General features: G+C 45.7%; 1 protein-coding gene and 1 long non-coding RNA gene across 9 annotated transcripts in view; one reads left to right on the forward strand and one right to left on the reverse strand.

The window, feature by feature from the left end:
• Positions 1-18670, reverse strand: part of ARSG (arylsulfatase G) — a 114217-nt gene that overhangs the window by 9179 nt on the left and 86368 nt on the right. For all 8 annotated transcript variants that reach the window (XR_014508025.1, XR_014508026.1, XR_014508027.1 and 5 more), the window contains 2 exons: positions 17413-17533; positions 3750-3840 (listed from right to left, as the gene is read on the reverse strand). Coding sequence is in view for 3 of the 8 variants with exons in the window: in XM_083427588.1 (XP_083283714.1) it covers positions 3750-3840; positions 17413-17533 (212 nt within the window). In the remaining 5 variants the exon portion in view is untranslated. The remainder of the gene's footprint in view (positions 1-3749; positions 3841-17412; positions 17534-18670) is intronic.
• Positions 9580-12790, forward strand: LOC310671732. Its single transcript, XR_014508124.1, has 2 exons — positions 9580-9716; positions 10070-12790. It is a non-coding gene; the product is annotated as an uncharacterized lncRNA (long non-coding RNA).

Below are 18670 nucleotides of genomic sequence, written 5' to 3' on the forward strand. Positions count from 1 at the left end.
AAACCTTCAGGTACACGGACTGTCCTTATTAACAGGAGGCAAACCTGACCTTGCTACCCAGGAGGAGCAGGAGCACAAAGTGTTCTGCCCACACAAGCGTGCACTTGTATTTGCCTGGTAATAATTAGCCCTGGCGAGAGAGCAAAAGCATCCTCCTAATGATCCGGCAAACTAATTTAACAGTTGTTTACATCCCTTAAGGACAGGTTCCCTGCACCACGATTCTGCACTCTGCTGTTTTGCACTTGGCACTCGAGGCCAAGTATAGCCTGGACCTAGGAGGCCTCTTCAGACCAGATCACAACCCCTTTCCTTTGCTCCCTAAAACTGCCCTGTCCATCCTATGGCGGGAAACTTGTAGCATCATATACCTACAATGGTTCAGCATGCCTACCTATTGTTTCAGGAACCCCTTCCTCCTCCAGAGGGATGCGGGTGGCGCTGTGGTCTAAACCACTGAGCCTTGGGCTTGCCAATCAGAAAATCGCGGTTCGAATCCCCATGGCGGGGTGAGTTCCCGTTGCTCGGTCCCAGCTCCTGCCCGCCTAGCAGTTTGAAAGCACGTCAAAGTGCAAGTAGATAAAGAGGTACCGCTCCGGTGGGAAGGTAAATGGTATTTCCGTGCGCTGCTCTGGTTTCACCAGAAGCGGCTTAGTCATGCCGGCCACATGATCCGGGAAAAAATGTCTGCAGACAAACATCGGCTCCCTCGGCCAGTAAAGCAAGATGAGCGCCACAACTCCAGAGTTGTTTGCGACTGAACTTAACTGTCAGGGATCCTTTACCTTTAACCTTCCTCCTCTAGCCTCAGCCTCAATGTCCCTCACCTTTCGTTCTTAGGTAACCTCTTCCCTCAGGAAACCCAATTTTGGGAGTGTGTTCCAAGACCTGTTACTTGGAGAGGACTTTGTGGGTGCAACCTAGAAGTGACTAGCTCAGTGAGGCAGCATGTGCCTTGAGGATGGCTCTAGCTCATGGGAAGAGCACACACTTTGCATGCACACTTCCAGGCGACTTGAGGTAGGGCAAGATGTGAGGTGGAGAGATCAGCAGTACTGAGCTAGGTGGACACGTTGGTCTGACCAAGTATAAAAGCAGCTTCCTAAGTGATTCAAACCATGCATTATAGACCTTGATTACATTGTTTTAATGGAGGGTAGGGCTGGGCGATAATATGGTTTTCAACATCACAATAAATCAACAGCTAAACTTCATGATATACCGATATATCACGATGTCTGAAATAAGGATGGCGCTATGTAAAGGCATTGGAAAGCTTCAGTTTTCCCCGCCTCATGATTTTTGCATAGCGCACCCCCAATATCATGACATGCAATATATTGCTAGCTCACAAAATTATGAAATCGGTATCACGACATGAACTTCAAATGTGTTTTGGAGAATATATCGCCCAGCCCTAACACACATCACAATTTGCGATATAATTGCCAGGTCAAAAAGAATGAAATGGATAGCATGATATGGACTTCAAAACCTGTTTTGAATGATGTATCAATATATTGCTCAGCCCTATTTGGGGGATGAGGATAAAATGTACCCAGATTTTAACTGGAAGGCAGGGTGGAGAAAGAAGGGAATAACTAACTACTAATCTGATAAAAGGGCTCTTCCAATCCTTCACAGCTGCAAGTGCTGTATATGAGCAATTGCATCAGTGGAAGCTAAGATTGTGTGTGTGTATAAAAACTTGCAGGAGGACTAAATCAGGCAAGGAGTCTCTGGGGAGAACGACAACGGAGGAAGGGAAGAGAGGGACACACATTACGTGCAGTGACAGCCCATGCTGCTTAGCAGAGATGATTGGTAATTATAGCTCAGAAGCCTGAGTCGCAGCTGCCTCTGCAGGTTTCTGTAGGTCTGGCCCAAGCTTGACCCCATTCCAGAATGCCGGCTTGAAGGCCCAGGATGGGTGAGCAAGCCACCACCAGTGTCTATTTTCATTTTGCTAGAAGAACGCGAAGATATAAAAATAGCTGCAAAGTCGTATGGTGTGGTATGAAAGCTGAAAAGGTAGATCTTGAAGAGGAATGCTAACAAGTGCCAGCATTTTGAGGGCAGTGCTCCCCTCTTGCTGCTGACAGGCACACTTTTCTAATTAGGAAAGGGAGAAAGAAGTGCCTTAACACTCTCTCCGCTACTTGTGGGGAGAAAGAATGGAAGTGAGAAGGCTTTTGAAAGCAGCAAGACTGGTCTGTAAACTACTAAAGTCAAGGCTGGGGAGAGGAGGGAAGAAGTGTGGGGAATGGGTATACCACAAAACTGCCCGGTGGCGTCATCCACACTGCAGACAGAAGTGCATTCTGGTACAGTGGTACCTCAGGTTAAGAACTTAATTCGTTCTGGAGGTCTGTTCTTAACCTGAAACTTCTTAACCTGAGGTACCACTTTAGCTAATGGGGCCTCCCACTGCCCTGCCGCGCGATTTCTGTTCTTATCCTGAAGCAGAGTTCTTAACCCGAGGTACTATTTCTGGGTTAGCGGAGTCTGTGACCTGAAGCGTATGTAACCCGAGGTACCACTGTATAGGCAGAATGCAGGTGGGCTAAGAGTTGGTCTCTAGATGAGTTTCCTCTCCTTTTATTCTTTTTTTAAAGTGCGCCCTCTTAGCCATACCTGCGCAAATGTATTTTGGCAAAGTGGTAAACTGAGGCAACTGCCTCAGGTGGTGGATGCAAGAAGGTGGCCTCCCCTGTGCCTACTGCTTCCTTCCACTGGTCCTGCTGCTACTACCACATTCTGCTCTCTGCCTCCTCCTTTTCCTTCCTCCCTAATTCCACATCCTCGGAAGGGCCGAGAAATGATGGGCAGGGTGCTGCCGCTAAATAACTTTTAAGTTTAGGCAGCATTTTTAGTCGCTGCCGCAAACTACAGGCATGTGCCCAGCACACACAAAAAGCTTTGCTCTGCTAGTCAGATGCAGATGCAGAGAAGCACCAGCCTGGAAAGATACACAGAGAGTCTGGGGACTCAGCCAACTGCAGGGACTCTTAACCCCCTTCAAAATCTGCTTGGATCTCCTGGTGTTCCTCTAAACAAACCTAGGGGATACAACAGCCACCCTAGAAGATCTGAGTGGATTTTGGGTGGGTGGCTGTTCTGTTCTCCCAGCCAGATTCTACTCAAGTGTCACGCAGTACCACAGCAGACCACGAAACACACATCCGCCAAGACATCTCTGCTCACTTGGCAGAGGACTGTTCCACCTTTGGGCCTAAATTCTCATTCTCTGTATGGGTGTCCATCTTTACAAAACTAGGGCTGCCATATGTCTGGATTTTCCCAGCCATGCCCGGGAATCAGGCAGCATTCTGGCATCCAGGCGGATTTCCCCCAAATCAGCAAAATGTCCAGGAAAACCTAGACGTATGGCAAGGGGGGGTAATTTTATTTTTTAAAATCCCCCCCCCCCCAAATGAAGAAAAAGCCCCATAACTGATTTTTGGGAGGGACATGTTCCTCCCAAAAGCTGAACAGATTTTCAGATTTGGGAACCCTAACAAAACAGAATGATTAAAAATTAAAAACAATCTATTCAGCTTGGGGTGGGTTTTGTTTTTGGTGGAATGAAGGGGGGTGGTTAACTGTCTTAGAGATACACAGCTAAATATTTGATTTGGTTCTGGGGGAAGATGACTGGTTTTATTCAGAAATGTGTCAGAAGGGGAGAGGGAACATCCCACAGGGTTGTTGTTTTTAAAGCACCTAACAAGTCCAAGTAAGCAACATACCTGTGAGATAAAATGCCTTGTACTGGTCCACCCGAAGAGCTTGTATCTCTCCATATTCTCCAGCTGCCCCACTGTTGGGATGGAACAACGTCTAGGGGAAAGAAAGCGCCAGAAGCTTAGAAAGTCAGCCCTTTTTAATGGAATACTGAATGGTTTGGTTTACAGTGGTACCTCGGGTTACATATGCTTCAGGTTACAGACTCCGCTAACCCAGAAATAGTACCTCAGGTTAAGAACTTTGCTTCAGGATGAGAACAGAAATTGGGCGGCGGCACAGCGGTGGCAGCGGGAGGCCCCAGTAGCTAAAGTGGTATCTCAGGTTAAGAACAGTTTCAGGTTAAGAAAGGACCTCCGGAACGAATTAAGTACGTAACCAGAGGTACCACTGCATATAAAATATGAAGGGATTTATGCTATGCAAAATGAACCATGGAAAGAGAAGAGGGGAAGTCATTGATATTTTAAGGTTGCATAAATGAGTATTCTAAATTGTAAAACAGAATATTTAATAAAAATTATAAAAAAGGAGAAAAGAAAAAGAAAGTCAGCCCTTTTCACTTGGTAAAGCTAAGGGAGGAAATGCATGAATTCAAGAGCATGAAAAATAGACGCATTTGTTGCTCAAAATAGCAGCTATGCATATAGCACCCTTCTGTATCCCCTGATAACGAAACTAGATGTGCTGTTTAAATGCATATTTGCATTTAACTTTTTTTAAAGTGTGAATAGCATCTGCTGAGCAGGTGGGCATAACTGAAAAGGTGCTTTGAAAGAGGGATAGTTGCTTTTCATCTACACTCTGGTAATCAGGTTTCGTAGGTAAGTGCATTGTGTTTAAATAAAACCTGCCAAACCTTGTTTCGCCGGAGCAGTAGTGAGACGATGGGAAGCCATGCGTCTGTCAAATATATCCAGCTCTCTTAAGTTGTTTTCCTGTACTCGTCTATCAGAGAAGGTGCACGCACCACACAGGAATTAGTTCTGGGTGGCTGTGTCTAAGGATCATGCTGTTAAGTATTACTGTTGGTCTCAGTGTCAGCAAACCTTGAAGTGCCACTTACAGAAATCAGGCAGATTTACTCCTCCGGTTCTTAGCATCTATCTTATTTGAGCGACAGCTTTGTAATGCCCACATGCATGTGTCAATACAAGACAGCCATGAATCTGTCTCTGCAGAATACAAATCCTTGATTCTCAATGACCTAATGAACAACAACAGCAAAAAGGGTCTCCTTTTCCCTTTCGCAGAGGGGTGACCCAAGTCATTCATACATTTCTCCTCCCATGCGAAAACCGGTTTGGTGAATACGCTTAACACAAATTTCTCTTTTAACTTTTAATCCCTCCTGGGCACTTAATCCCTCTGGGTCTCAATTTCCCACATGTACAATGACCGTAACAGCATTCCTAGTACTCCACAAGACTTTAGTATGGAAAATAAATACATTCACATGGCCGTTTCATACACGAATGAATGGGAGCCATGTGCTACATTCAAAGCGTGGTGGGGGGGGGGATCTTGGGCAATAAGTAAGAACTGCAGGAACAAATTTATCCATATGTCTAAGTCCATGGTTCTCCTTACCCAACACAGCTTGGGAATAAGTTTGCAATTATGTATTATTATTTTTTGTCATGTTGTAAGCCACCTTTAGCATGGTTTGAACAATGGAAAGGCAGCATACCATAAAAGTATGTATGTATTGTTACATGACACCCCTGTCCCCTGTGTTTCACTTTGGACAATTCGGCATGGCAGAGACTGTGGTGTCTTTATGATCTATGGTTTCCACATCCTGAAGCCTCCTATGGAGGAAGTTCAGCACATCAATATTCCAAGCTGCTTGCAATAAGAGACATCAGCATCTCTCTATAGTACAGTTGTTTTGTCCCAGCCAGCCTACTTCCCATGGTCATCCTAAAACTCTGAACTGCAGCCCACATTGCTTCTTAACACCTAAAAGGTAAAGGTAAAGGGACCCCTGACCATTAGGTCCAGCCGTGACCGACTCTGGGGTTGCGGCGCTCATCTCGCTTTATTGGCCGAGGGAGCCGGCGTACAGCTTCCGGGTCATGTGGCCAGCATGACGAAGCCACTTCTGGCGAACCAGAGCAGCGCACGGAAACACCGTTTACGTTCCCGCCGGAGCGGTACCTATTTATCTACTTGCACTTTGACGTGCTTTCGAACTGCTAGGTTGGCAGGAGCAGGGACCGAACAACAGGAGCTCACCCTGTCACGGGGATTCGAACCGCCGACCTTCTGATCGGCAAGTCCTATGCTCTGTGGTTTAACCCACAGCGCCACCCGTGTCCCCCTTAACACCTAAGTGCTATTCTAAACTCTGCCCTCAAAGCATTGGCATTGCCAGACGAAGGAGGGAGGAAACCCGCCCCTTTGCAAATGAGAGTTGCCCTTTTCATCCCTTTGTTGTTGCCTAAATGGCTCATCCTAATGCCTCTCAAGGAAATTATTTGAGTTCATCAGCTTTTACACTTGTCTTAATTAGAGGATAAACAAAGTCTGGCAGAGGTTTAAACAAACACTGACACTGGTTTGAATACACCTGTGAGTCTAGCTCAGGGCGTTTCAACACACAGCCTGGGGGGTCACAGGTGCTTGAAGCCCCCCACAACAGCCCTTGTGAGCTAGGCAAGTGAGGTGATGGGCTTTGGGAAAGGGGCGTGAGGGCTGGGAGCCATCAAATTGTAGCCTCAAGCTCTCTGTCCCCCATGCAACAGGGCAGTGTGTGGCCCACGGGTTCTGTGTCAAAGTACCCTTGTGGCACAGTTATGATAAGTTGGACCACCCTGATTTCCCGGTTCCAACACCCAAGCCTTATTTAAATTCTGGCACTAACTTGATCCGGAATTCAGGGTTTCTTGCACCCCCAGATTCATAACACTATATACATAGATATACAATATGTATATTGCCACAGAAAACACAGAGGTTGGAGGGGGGGTTGTTGGGGGAAGGTGCCTTCAAAAAAATATATACCCTGTTGTTTCTTTCTCCTGGATTTTGTTTGTCTTCCCATTTCATAAGGCTGGGAGAGCTGCATATATTTATATGGAGACTAAAACCCGAACACGACAGAGGAAAACTGCAAACCAGGAAGACAGGTGTAATACCCCTGATTTTCATATACAGTTGTACCTCGGGTTACAGACGCTTCGGGTTACAGACTCCGTTAACCCAGAAATATTACCTCAGGTTAAGAACTTTGCTTCAGGATGAGAACAAAAATCGTGCTCTGGCAGTGCGACAGCAGTGGGAGGCCCCGTTAGCTAAAGTGGTACTTCAGGTTAAGAACAGTTTCAGGTTAAGAACGGACCTCCAGAATGAATTAAGTTCTTAACCCAAGGTACCACTGTACAGCGAGTCTTATACACTCGGCCTCACACCATTGATACATCACTAAGGATGCAATTGTGTGTCTCCTGAGTGTTATCGCAGCAAGCACAGGATAGAGCAGTGCTCCAAATCAGAAAGGAAGATCTGATGTCAGATGCCCCATTCCTCACCCCACCAGAGCAATTTCTGCAGCCCTGGCCCAACCAGTGTCAAAATCCTCAGGGCCAGAAAGGGGGTGCAGGAGCCAGGGTGGGCTGGGAAACTATTGTAAACAAAATATAACAGAAACAACTTGGATCTGAAGCATCCCAAACCATCCTGGTGCCCCAACATGCCTCTAAATCAGGGACAGATTTATGCTGGCATGCTGGATAGCTCAGTTGGTTGGAGTGTGGTGCTGACAAGGCCAAGGTCGCCGGTTCGATCCCTGTATGGGACAGCTGCCTTGCAAGGGGTTGGACTAGATGATCCTCAGGGTCCCTTTCAACTCTACAATTCCATGAGTCTATGATCTTGCATCTTTCCCTCCCAAGGTTTCAGATAGGAGGGAAACAGTTTTAAAAATAGTAAAATGGCCAGAGGAGGGCAAGATTGGTGCTCCAACCTCAGCCTTAGGATTGCACCCTAAATAATACGTGACTATAATCCAACAGCATGAATGCACAGGGCTTTTTTTTCAGTTGGAACTCACAGGAACTCATTTCCGGCACCTCTCAGGTGGTCGCCATGGCCATTATGAAAGAACAAGAGAGGCACTTACCCCCAGAAAAGCAGCACTGCTGAGGCATATGATATAGAAGCTCTGCTCACATCTGTGAACAGGGGGAAGAGTGCCATTTTAAATGAGGGATGTGGTTAACGCTTTCCACCGCACTCCCTAATTTGTCCCGTCTGTGTCCTGCGGTACCATGAGGATGACAACAAGACAAGCTGTCCCCTCCTACCGCAACGCCGCTCTGTCTAGCGACGCCAACATCAGAGAGCCTAGGCTGGGTCAGCTGCCGAAGCAAAGGGGCTTGCACAATGGCTGTGCCTGTGAAGCATACCGTAAACTGGCTTTCTGCTCCGTTTCCCGGAACAGCAGCGCAGCTCTCCTCTGCTGACTCAGTGTGGCACATTCAGCTTCCTCTCTGGAGCTGGGATTCCCATATTCCCAAATTACAGCAACAAGGGATGGGAGCAGAGAGTCGGCAGCTCATGTAGTAAGAAGTCCAAGCTTCTCAGTTTCCTGGCTACACACAAGAGATGCTTCTCTCCAGGTAAAAAGAAAATATAAAGGCTCATTGTCAAATACAGTGGTACCTCGGGTTATAGGCACTTCAGGTTACAGACACTTCAGGTTACAGATTCCGCTAACCCAGAAATAGTACCTCGGGTTAAAAACTCTGCTTCAGGATGAGAACAGAAATTGCATGGTGGCGGCAGCGGGAGGCCCCATTAGCTAAAGTGGTACCTCAGGTTAAGAACAGTTTCAGGTTAAGAACGGACCTCCAGAACAATTAACAAGAGGTACCACTGTATCCATTTGGAACAGCAATCTCACCACAGGGGTAAGGTAAAAAGGAAATTTACCGTGAGTTCTGGTTATCCAGGCTTCTCAGAGGGTACTGTGATTTATTCATCTCTGAGATGCATCAGAGCACTGCCACCTCCTGGCATGGGTGTCCAAATGGGTGCCCAACATCCTCAAGCCCCCACCCCAGAGACATTGTGCTACTTTTGTGCCAGGACTGTCCGGTGTGCTGGGGCAGTGTTGTGGAGCCACTCTCCTGGCCCTGCCTACCAAGGGAGGAGTGGGGCAGGGTAGGAGCAAGCTTTGGGCAGCCACACGGCACTCCCGCACAGTGTGCCCGCACAGCCCCACCCTCACCACTGCCCTAGCCTCGTAAGTGGCAGTGATGTCAGAGTCCTAGGAGAGCAGCAAAGCCCCACCATGTCAGCTGCTTCTGCCAGACGCAGCACCTGAGGAGCGCCTGTCAGCCGAACAATCCCTGGTGCACAAATGTGGCAGAAACCTGTGTGGTTTGAGCTCAGCAAACCACTTCCGAAAAAGACTGGTTCCACAGTGCTGCTGAAACACCGGGGGGGGGGGGGACACGGCGCAGAAGTCACGCCAGGTGTAGCAAGGCTGCTCCTTCCAGCTGATCAGCAATATGACAACTTTGCAGGTATCCCAACAGCCACTGACAGCCGAACTAGAAGTAGCTGGTCACACCTTTAACTTCCAAAAGGCTGTTGTCTGTTTAAAGTGGTGCCAAGGTATTTTCTACCAATTGATTCTCCAGTTCTCCATAAAGAGTAATGTGGAAACTTTGGAAATACCAGTTCAAACAGGAAGCAGAGGCATAGGGTGGGGGTGCGGTGGAATAGATGACCCCTCTCCCCCTTCTCAGGTGCACTGGTGGGAGGAATTCAACACATTGCAGATCACACCACCTTTGCAAGCACCTTTGCAAGCATCCACAATCCTGATGGAACAGGCTGCTCTCCCCAGTGCTATTCCAGGTGTTTTGCTGACCTTACCCCTCAGAGTCAATTGCAGGGGGAGGCATGCCCCATTGCAACGGCAGAAGTCCTTGTGCAGGCTTCCGCAGGCGGCGCTCTATTAGGTGTAAAGGTAAAGGGACCCCTGACCATTAGGTCCAGTCGTGGCTGACTCTGGGGTTGCGGCGCTCATCTCGCTTTATTGGCCGAGGGAGCTGGCGTACAGCTTCCGGGTCATGTGGCCAGCATGACTAAGCTGCTTCTGGCGAACCAGAGCAGCACACGGAAACGCTGTTTACCTTCCTGCCTATTTATCTACTTGCATTTTGACGTGCTTTCGAACTGCTAGGTTGGCAGGAGCAGGGACTGAGCAACGGGAGCTCACCCTGTCACGGGGATTCGAACCGCCGACCTTCTGATCGGCAAGTCCTAGGCTCTGTGGTTTAACCCACAGCGCCACCCGCGTCCCTTCTATTAGGTGAGTCCCACCCAATTTCTCTACTTTTTGTGAAATATAAAAATAAGCATAATGAAGGTGTTCAAAACACACAACACACACTCCTGCTTAAATCTGCATCCAGTAGGCTCTCAGCACTGGTCTGGGAAGTGCTGTGGACACGTTGTCCACAATCCACACTTTCCCGATCCTGATGTTTCTTACAAAATACCATGTTTTCTCCCAAACTAGCTATTCTTCAAATAGAGAAAAGGGATGACCGAGCTGTGTTTCAAGTCGGCAATGTGTACACAGCCTTACTGGAACTGCTGTGTGTTGTGCTGTATTTCCTTTGTTTCATCATGCCTGCTACCCGCTCAGAGCAGCTTTTCACAATGTAAATGAGTTTTTTGCCCAACAGCTGTCATTATTCATTCCTTACCCAGCTTTAATTGGCCACGGAACTGGAGGCAGGAAATTGTTACCAAGGTATGTTGGTTTAGGGTTTAGAGAAATGAGCTGGGACTTCTGGCTTTCCCTTTTTGTGCTCATCCAGCTTCAGACATGCTTAGGGCTAAAGACACAGTGGCTTAGCTAGTGTTGCAGCACCAAGTCAGAAGCAGCCTAGAAGTTTGGGGATAGGCTCCACCTTGGATTCTTTGAAATGGCCTCTGATCCAAACAGGTAAGCAAGTCTCGCACGCTGCTCGGGGCCGTCAACCAAGCTGAGCGATAAAGAAAGGCAGCCGCCTACATCACGGCACATTTTGCTATTCTAAAATGTTATTTATCATAGAGAAGAAGTAAGTATACTTAACAAGAGTTCTTTCTAAGAACATCGTTTTGCATGCATCCTTTTAAGAAGCCTGCCTTGGCTGCTGGCAACTGACTTTCCCCGAAAGGGTTCTGTGCCTGGATAAGCAAATAGACAGGCTGAACTTAAGAACGCTCCTTCCCCCAAGCTGGTCTTTGTTTGGGGCATCCAGAGTTCTGCAATTCTCTGTGGGTAGCAGTTTTGAAGGAAGCACCCTTCCGACATGACAGGAGGCTCTTAGGCTATATTTAACACCTGAAACATGTCAGGGAAAAGGGCAACAAGAAACAAAGCTAGATTTGGTTTTGTGAAATACTGGTCTGCATCTAATACAGTGGTACCTCGGGTTACAGACGCTTCAGGTTACAGACTCTGCTAACCCAGAAATAGTACCTCGGGTTAAGAACTTTGCTTCAGGATGAGAACAGAAATCGGGTGGCGGTGGCAAGGCAGCCGCATTAGCTAAAGTGGTACCTCAGGTTAAGAACAGTTTCAGGTTAAGAACGGACCTCCAGAACAAATTAAGTTCTTAACCAGAGGTACCACTGTACTGTACGGAAAGGGGGGGGGGGGAATCACAATTATTTTCCTCCCGCCCAGCCATGTAGAGATACAGCTAAACTCAAATCATCCATCAGTGGGAGACTCCCTTGCGAGAAACTGTCAGCTCTCCTAAATTGTTCCGGAATTAACCGATATTTTATTGGTCTTTGGTTTTGAAGGTTTGGGGTTTCTATCATAGCAGTCCTCAACAGCTTCAGAGAACTGCTTGTTTTCAGGTCTGCTGTGAAACTGCTGCTCCAAATCCCCAGTTGGCACATGTAGCTAAAAAACAAATGCCGCCTTGTAACTGTGGGAAGTTAGGGGAAGTGCCCTGGAATTTGGAGACACCAAAGCTAACAAGCAGGTTTTTCTGCCCAGCACAGAATCTAAGTGGAAAGCTTCCTTCGTTTCATCAGGTCATCCATTGGCTTCTCTCTTCTTAGCCAGAGACCTGATGGGTACAAGATGCTGAATATTTCTTACTGGGTGTGGGGACTGCACATCTGTTACTCTCAATGAGCATCAAGGGATATCGAACATCATGACCATCTTCAACAACAATGCAAACAGCTGTCTTTATGTAGTCTCCTCGCATAGCAACAAAAAGCTACTGAAGCACTAGATAGGAAGAGGAACGGATATTAGACCCCTGCCTGAGCAGCCCTAGGGCAACTGCGTAAAAGGAAGATGAAGAATACCATCTTCCCCCAGTTGCTCAAAAGGCTTCATATTCATGTTGTTAAGGAGGATACATACTGTACTTTTCCGTGAATAAGACTAGGTTTTTTTATTAGAAAATAATGTTTAAAATTGGGGGTCGTCTTATACACAGTTATATCCTCCCCCCATTTTCTTAACTTTTGAGTCCCCCAAAATAGGGGGCGTCTTATACACAGGGGCATCTTATACACAGAAAAATACAGTACGTGCAACAACGAAAGAGAAGTCATTGTGAGTTTTTCCCATAGAGGTTCAGGAGGTTCAGGAAATCATTGAGTTTGATATACCACTATAATAATGGATGGTTATATCATTTTTGCCATTGAAGTGTTCACTCTCATCTCATTCTATCCCTGGGTAGCTACTGGAGGCAGGAATATCTGAATTGTTGGGTTGAAACAAAAACACACCAATGCTTTCAAGTTCTGGTCTCTCAAGTGGTCACTGACTGCCCAAATGTGAAACCATTGTAATGAATAATGTCCCCAAACTGGACATATTGCACTTGGGATAATTATCCAGAATTTATGCCTAGCTGAAAATATCCTTGTGGGGCAAACACTGATATTATAATTCAAGTGAAAGTAAATCTGAAAAGCTCCAATGAACAGCTTAGTATGATCATGACAATGCAGTGAAGGGATGTTCTGCCATTTTGATGTAAGGCAATAATAATTATAATATAAAGCAATAATAATTACAATAATAATAATAATCTGAAAATAAAAGCAAACATTTTCTCTCAGATATTCATATTGTCCAAGCAGCCTCAAAACCCAGTGTTTACATAGCCTATTTACTTCCCTCTCCTGCTCTGGCTGATGCCATTGTGGTCTCCAGCCCTGGGAAGGAACCCTCCAGAAATCTTTTCAAGTAGAAATACTTGGAACAAATTCTGACAGATGCTTACATTCATAGGGGCCTGGAACTGGGCTCCCTCCACTTGTGCTAATCACCCCCTGGGAATGTTGTTGCCAAGAGCATTTTAGGATTCAGATCTTGGAATGCAAATTTGTCCCGGGCTTTTTAACAGGCCACAACTTGTCTGGAAAATAAGAGTTCTTGGGGAGGGAAGGAATAGGAGGGCAAAGGTGGAATTTAAAATAAAATCAATGCAGCTTTGATGTGTCTGGCTATATATATATATGTGTGTGTGTGTGTGTGTGTGTGTGTGTATTTTATCCTGCAATGAAAAAGTAATAAATAATTAAATTTCCAAGAAAGGCTCCAAGTCAGATGTTGGAGGTTCACTGAAATAAACATCTTGTTTTCCATCTAAGTTGTCTTGTTTTCCTAAAAACTTGTAATCCTCTTCTGTACTCCAACCACCTCTGCCGCTGGTGGTGTTGCCTTTGTTCAATTTGTGCCATATTTACAGAACACAAATAGGGGAAAGATTACAACAATGCACCTGTTTTCAAGTTGGCTCGCCTTGGCAAAATCTGTGCAGCTCACTGCATCAGGGTCACAATGAGCAAATCAAACTCTATGCATCTCAAAGGGAAACTAGCTGTGGCCATTCCTCACCTCAGGGCCTAATCTCAAGGACAGCGTGTGCTCCCGATGTTCAAAAACAACACTGCGCAAGTCTTCAAGAAAGATTGTTAACAGAACTTTGGCACTGAAGCCCTTCATCTTGTTGACGCTGCTACAATAATGAGTCATGACATGCTGCTTATGAAGAATTATATTTCTAAGTGAATTAAACTACAACCCGCCCTATGAACCGACGCTTGTTCCATATTCCACTTTCAGCCACTGGACGTACAATTTTGCAAAAAAAAAACCCATTTGCCATAAGAACATGATGTCCCTTGCCATTCAACACGGAGCGTTTCATAACTTATTTTATGCAACAGCTTGAATAACAGAAAAAGGACAGAGACACATAGCAACCAAAGGATGTTCATCATAGCAGAATTGGAAAGACACTAGTGGCAATAAAGCTAACCGTAAAAACAAACTTCACAAGTAGAATTATGAATGACCACGTGCTAATCAGTCACCACGTTGGCAGATCTCACTAAAATGCCTCTTCTTTATATCACCAACACACAAGGTGCAGTTCATCTGTTTACAAAAAGGGATTTTGACAACCACAGCTGAGGTCATTTAACTTATTCATTTCTACCCAAAGTGTTGACTAAAAATTAGACCCAGGGTGACATTACAATGGCTTTAACACAAGTTAAGCAGCAGAACAGATAAATAAACCACTGACGAAAAACTTCAGTGGCAGCTAGAATGGTGACCGGGAGTGGCTGCTGAGACCATATAATACCGGTCCTGAAAGACCCACATTGGCACCCAGTACGTTTCCGGACACAATTCAAAGTGTTGATGCTGACCTTTAAAGCCCTAAATGGCCTAGGCCCAATATACCTGAAGGAGCATCTCCACCCCCAGTTCAGCTCTGAGGGTCTTCTGGTGGTTCCCTCCCTGCGGGAAGTGAGGTTGCAGGGAAATAGGCAGAGAGCCTTCTCGGTAGTGGTGCCCACCCTGTGGAACGCCCTCCCATCAAATGTCAAGGAAATAAACACCTGACTTTTAGAAGACATCTGAAGGCAGCCCTGTTTAGGGAAATTTTTAATGTTTGATGTTTTGTTCTGTTTTTGATATTCTGTTGGGGGCCGCCCAGGGTGGCTGGGGAAACCCAGCCAGACCGATGGGGTATGAATGAATGAATGAATGAATTAATAAATAAATAAATAAATATTATCATTATCACTACTACTACTATTCAGCAGCGAGCATATAACAGCGGACACAGCAGTAGCAACAGGGAAAACCCGCTGTATACTGCTGAATTGGAGGACCCTATCATTTGCAGGACTTTGCAAGCAAGTGAACTGAAGACTTGGCTGCGGACTTCAACACAGCAAGCACTTTGAAGCAAAGGACCCTCTCAGGGCTCAAAGAGAGAGAAGACTAATTGTAACCTCTGTAAATAGCGTGTGCATGCACAGTGGTATTTGTTGTTGCTGGTCTAGTAAAGACAACTCTCCTAAATGGCTGTTTTCTGTGGTTGAGCTTCGGAGGTGCTATACCCAACAATACCCCAACAGTGATTAGGAGACAAAATCAGAAAATGAGGATGCATCTGGGCCAATTACTGCCAAAGGCAGCTTTCCATCAGGGCTCGGCACTCCTGTTGGGAGAACCAAGACCTTGCACACACCCTCATCAAGACAATTTTCTACCTTCTCTTTGAACTTGTCTCAGAACATTCATTCAATGCCATGAAGATGTCTCTTAAAACAGTTCATCTGAGTCTTGCTACCCACATATGGCACAACCTTTGCCAATCCAATCATTTCACCATGTACCCTTCATGTCATGCCCTGTCTTTACCATCATAATTGGACCATTGCAAAAGAGAACATTCTGTCTTATGGGGACGCTTCTTCTCCTTCTTAACTGCTTGCCCCCAGGGTTAAGCTGCAGCACCCACATTTTTTTTACTAAATTGAATACACAAAAGCCACAGTGAAATCTGAAATGCCCAGTGGGAGCTAGAGTGCAGGAGCTTGCAGTAGGGGCAGGCTTTCAAAACAACATACAGGATTTCATCTTTAGGTTTCCAGTTTGTGGCTGGGAGAGGCAAGAGGGCAGCCTTTAGAAAATGTGCCCTCTGATACCTGCCCTGCAAACTGCTGTTCTCATGCTCATGCTTGCAGCTCTCGCATTATCATGTGAACAGAAAATGACAGAGTGTAGACAGGTTGGGGGTTGGGGTTTGCCCTACTTACAAATTGATAATGGACACAGTTGCCAGAGCCAGGACTCCAGGCTGAATGAGAACTTAATGATGTCCCTGTTTGTTCAGGCAAAGACTAGCACCAAGCACCCTGGGACCCATTTTTGTTGTTTCTCTTGTTTGGTTTCAGAATCCAAAGCAATTAAGAAAAGAAATCTGTTGTGATGTGAGGGAACAAAAACCGGTTTTGCCTTGAAAAGCAAAGGAAATGGGAGTCACCTGGCCATCAACGAGAGAGAAAGAAAATGACAGGAGGCAAGCAAAGCTAAAGTGGGGAAAGGAGATTGCATCAGCCTACCGGCTCCAGGAAGACTTGAGGCAAAGACCTCCTATACACACCAATTTTAGTAGAGTCGTACCTTGGAAACCGAATGCCTTGGGAGTCAAACGTTTTGGCTCCTGAACGCCGCAAACCGGGAAGTGAGTGTTCCGGTCTGCAAACATTCTTTGGAACCCGAACGTCCGACGCGGCTTCCGATTGGCTGCAGGAGCTTCCTGCAGCCAATCGGAAGCCATGCCTTGGTTTCTGAATGTTTGGGAAGTTGAATGGACTTCCGGAACAGATTCCACTTGACTTCTGAGGTACCACTGTAATAATATTATTGGTCCATTACATATTTTGGATGCACATATGCTCCACACTCTGTGGGTGTGTTATTTCACTAGTAGTGAAAGAATAGCACCATACACAGCTCCAAATATTTCTGGAATTATACAACCTTTTCTACTAAATCTTTGAAGAAGAATATATTAAGTCAGTGCTGCAATCTTTAATAATAATAATAATATAATATCATGAATTAGATGACATTCTAATTTCTCTAATTTACAGCTCTGGCTGTTTACAGTAAATAATTCCCTACATGCATAGGGCAGCCTGAATTCCCTGAATGCTCTCCCACTCCTCACTAGGTCTTATGCAGTTGTCGTCGCAAGTGGCTAATATTATATATGGCTTCTCAAAATGTAACATGCACACATTCACTTGGTGCATGTGATAAGTTATGAGAAGCCAAACATGATGTCAAACTGATGCCCTGCTCAGGTTTTGGAGATTTCCCTCAGCAAAACAGCATCTTGTTCATGAAAAAAGAAAGTATTTTTCAATACTCCTTTGAGTTTGAGGCTAGTTTCAAACTCCAAGGGCCAAATAAGAAAAACTTCAGAGTGCACCGCGAAAGTTCAGAACTCCTCACTTCTTCCTCAAAACAGTCTTGTGAAATTATATAACCAAGGACTGTGCCCCTCCTGCTCAGGAAACCCAAGGTAATCAAGCAAAAAATTATGTGCCCCACCCACCACACCCTCAATTAAAGGAACACTTTAAATAATAACACCATGGAGAGCGCTGCTTAGATTTTTCACTTCAGGCAACGAAATATCTCAGGCCGTTCCATCTGGAATGTTGATAAATTAGGATGCAAAAAGCTGATTTGGACTACGGACTGCATCCCATTGTTGCCACCAAGGGCAAAAAGAAACACACCGTACCACTGTAATAAAGGCCATTTCCACACAAAAATTTAGCTAAATATTAAGGTTAATTCCATACCTGGTGTCCTTTGTTTGACCGCCCGAAGAGGACCTCAGAAATATCCATACCATCAAACTGTCTGTTGGGAGGGAGGCTTGCGTTTGCCAGAGACACCAAGGTAGGGAATATATCTAAAGTGCTGCAGGAGAGAAGAGACTGTGATCAGAAGAACACAGGACAGGAACAGTGTACAAGAAGCAAGAGCTACTTCACCATGAAGGAGAGCTTTGGAGCAAATAAAATTAACACTCCTCCCCACCCCGGTCGTAACACATTCTACACCAAAAGTACAGAATTCAGATGAGTACCTCACTTACGCAAAAAAGCAACAACCCTATATCGACCAGACTGGGCCACTTCTTTTCCAGGTTGGTACGTGTGTGTTTTAAGAAACAAAGAAATTCAATTCCCAAACACAAATCCAACTACAAAATATAGCATTTGCACATACTGACTATTTTGCCTTCAGGGTTGGATTCATTGTCAGGACATTTCCTCAAGGATTAGATTGGGGGAAGGATGTGGGGGTGGGCGAAGGTCGCAAAAATGGTGGGGAGAAGAAATATATATTGATTTGAGATTGAGGGCAGCAATTGTACAGAAAAAAGGAGCTTTGTGCAGGACACTCAAACCCAATTTCTCAAATGCTAATGTGCCAAGTAATATGCTCCCAGGAACTTGAGCCAAAGCCTTGTATTAGACTGAAATTATTTACATCCATATTAATTAGCACATTTTAATGAGTGAGCACCCCCTTTTACAAATGTTAATTTGCTAGGAGGAAGCTGGCTATATCGCTGAGTCACTCAAGAGAAGGGTAGTCCAGTGCCTGCAGTTCTTGATGGAAAATTAATGAATGCCTAGTGGACACAAATACCATGTGGAAAATTTCTAATGCCTCAAGTGCAGAATGGGTTCCCAAATTACGGAGCAGCATTATGTTGTCATTTCCACTTATCGTCTCCAGCTCTCAATCATGAAGACAGTGGCCTCACTAAGGTTTGTTCTGAGGTAAACACAATGGGAAGCTGAGACTCCAATACTTTGGCCACCTCATGAGAAGAGAAGACTCCCTGGAAAAGACCCTGATGTTGGGAAAGATGGAGGGCACAAGGAGAAGGGGACGACAGAGGACGAGATGGTTGGACAGTGTTCTCGAAGCTACAAACATGAGTCTGACCAAACTGCGGGTGGCAGTGGAAGACAGAAGTGCCTGGCATGCTCTGGTCCACGGGGTCATGACGAGTCGGACATGACTGAACGACTAAACAACAAC

This window comes from Podarcis tiliguerta (assembly GCF_965153285.1).
Source record: "Podarcis tiliguerta genome assembly, chromosome: 2".
Taxonomy (NCBI): domain Eukaryota; kingdom Metazoa; phylum Chordata; class Lepidosauria; order Squamata; family Lacertidae; genus Podarcis; species Podarcis tiliguerta.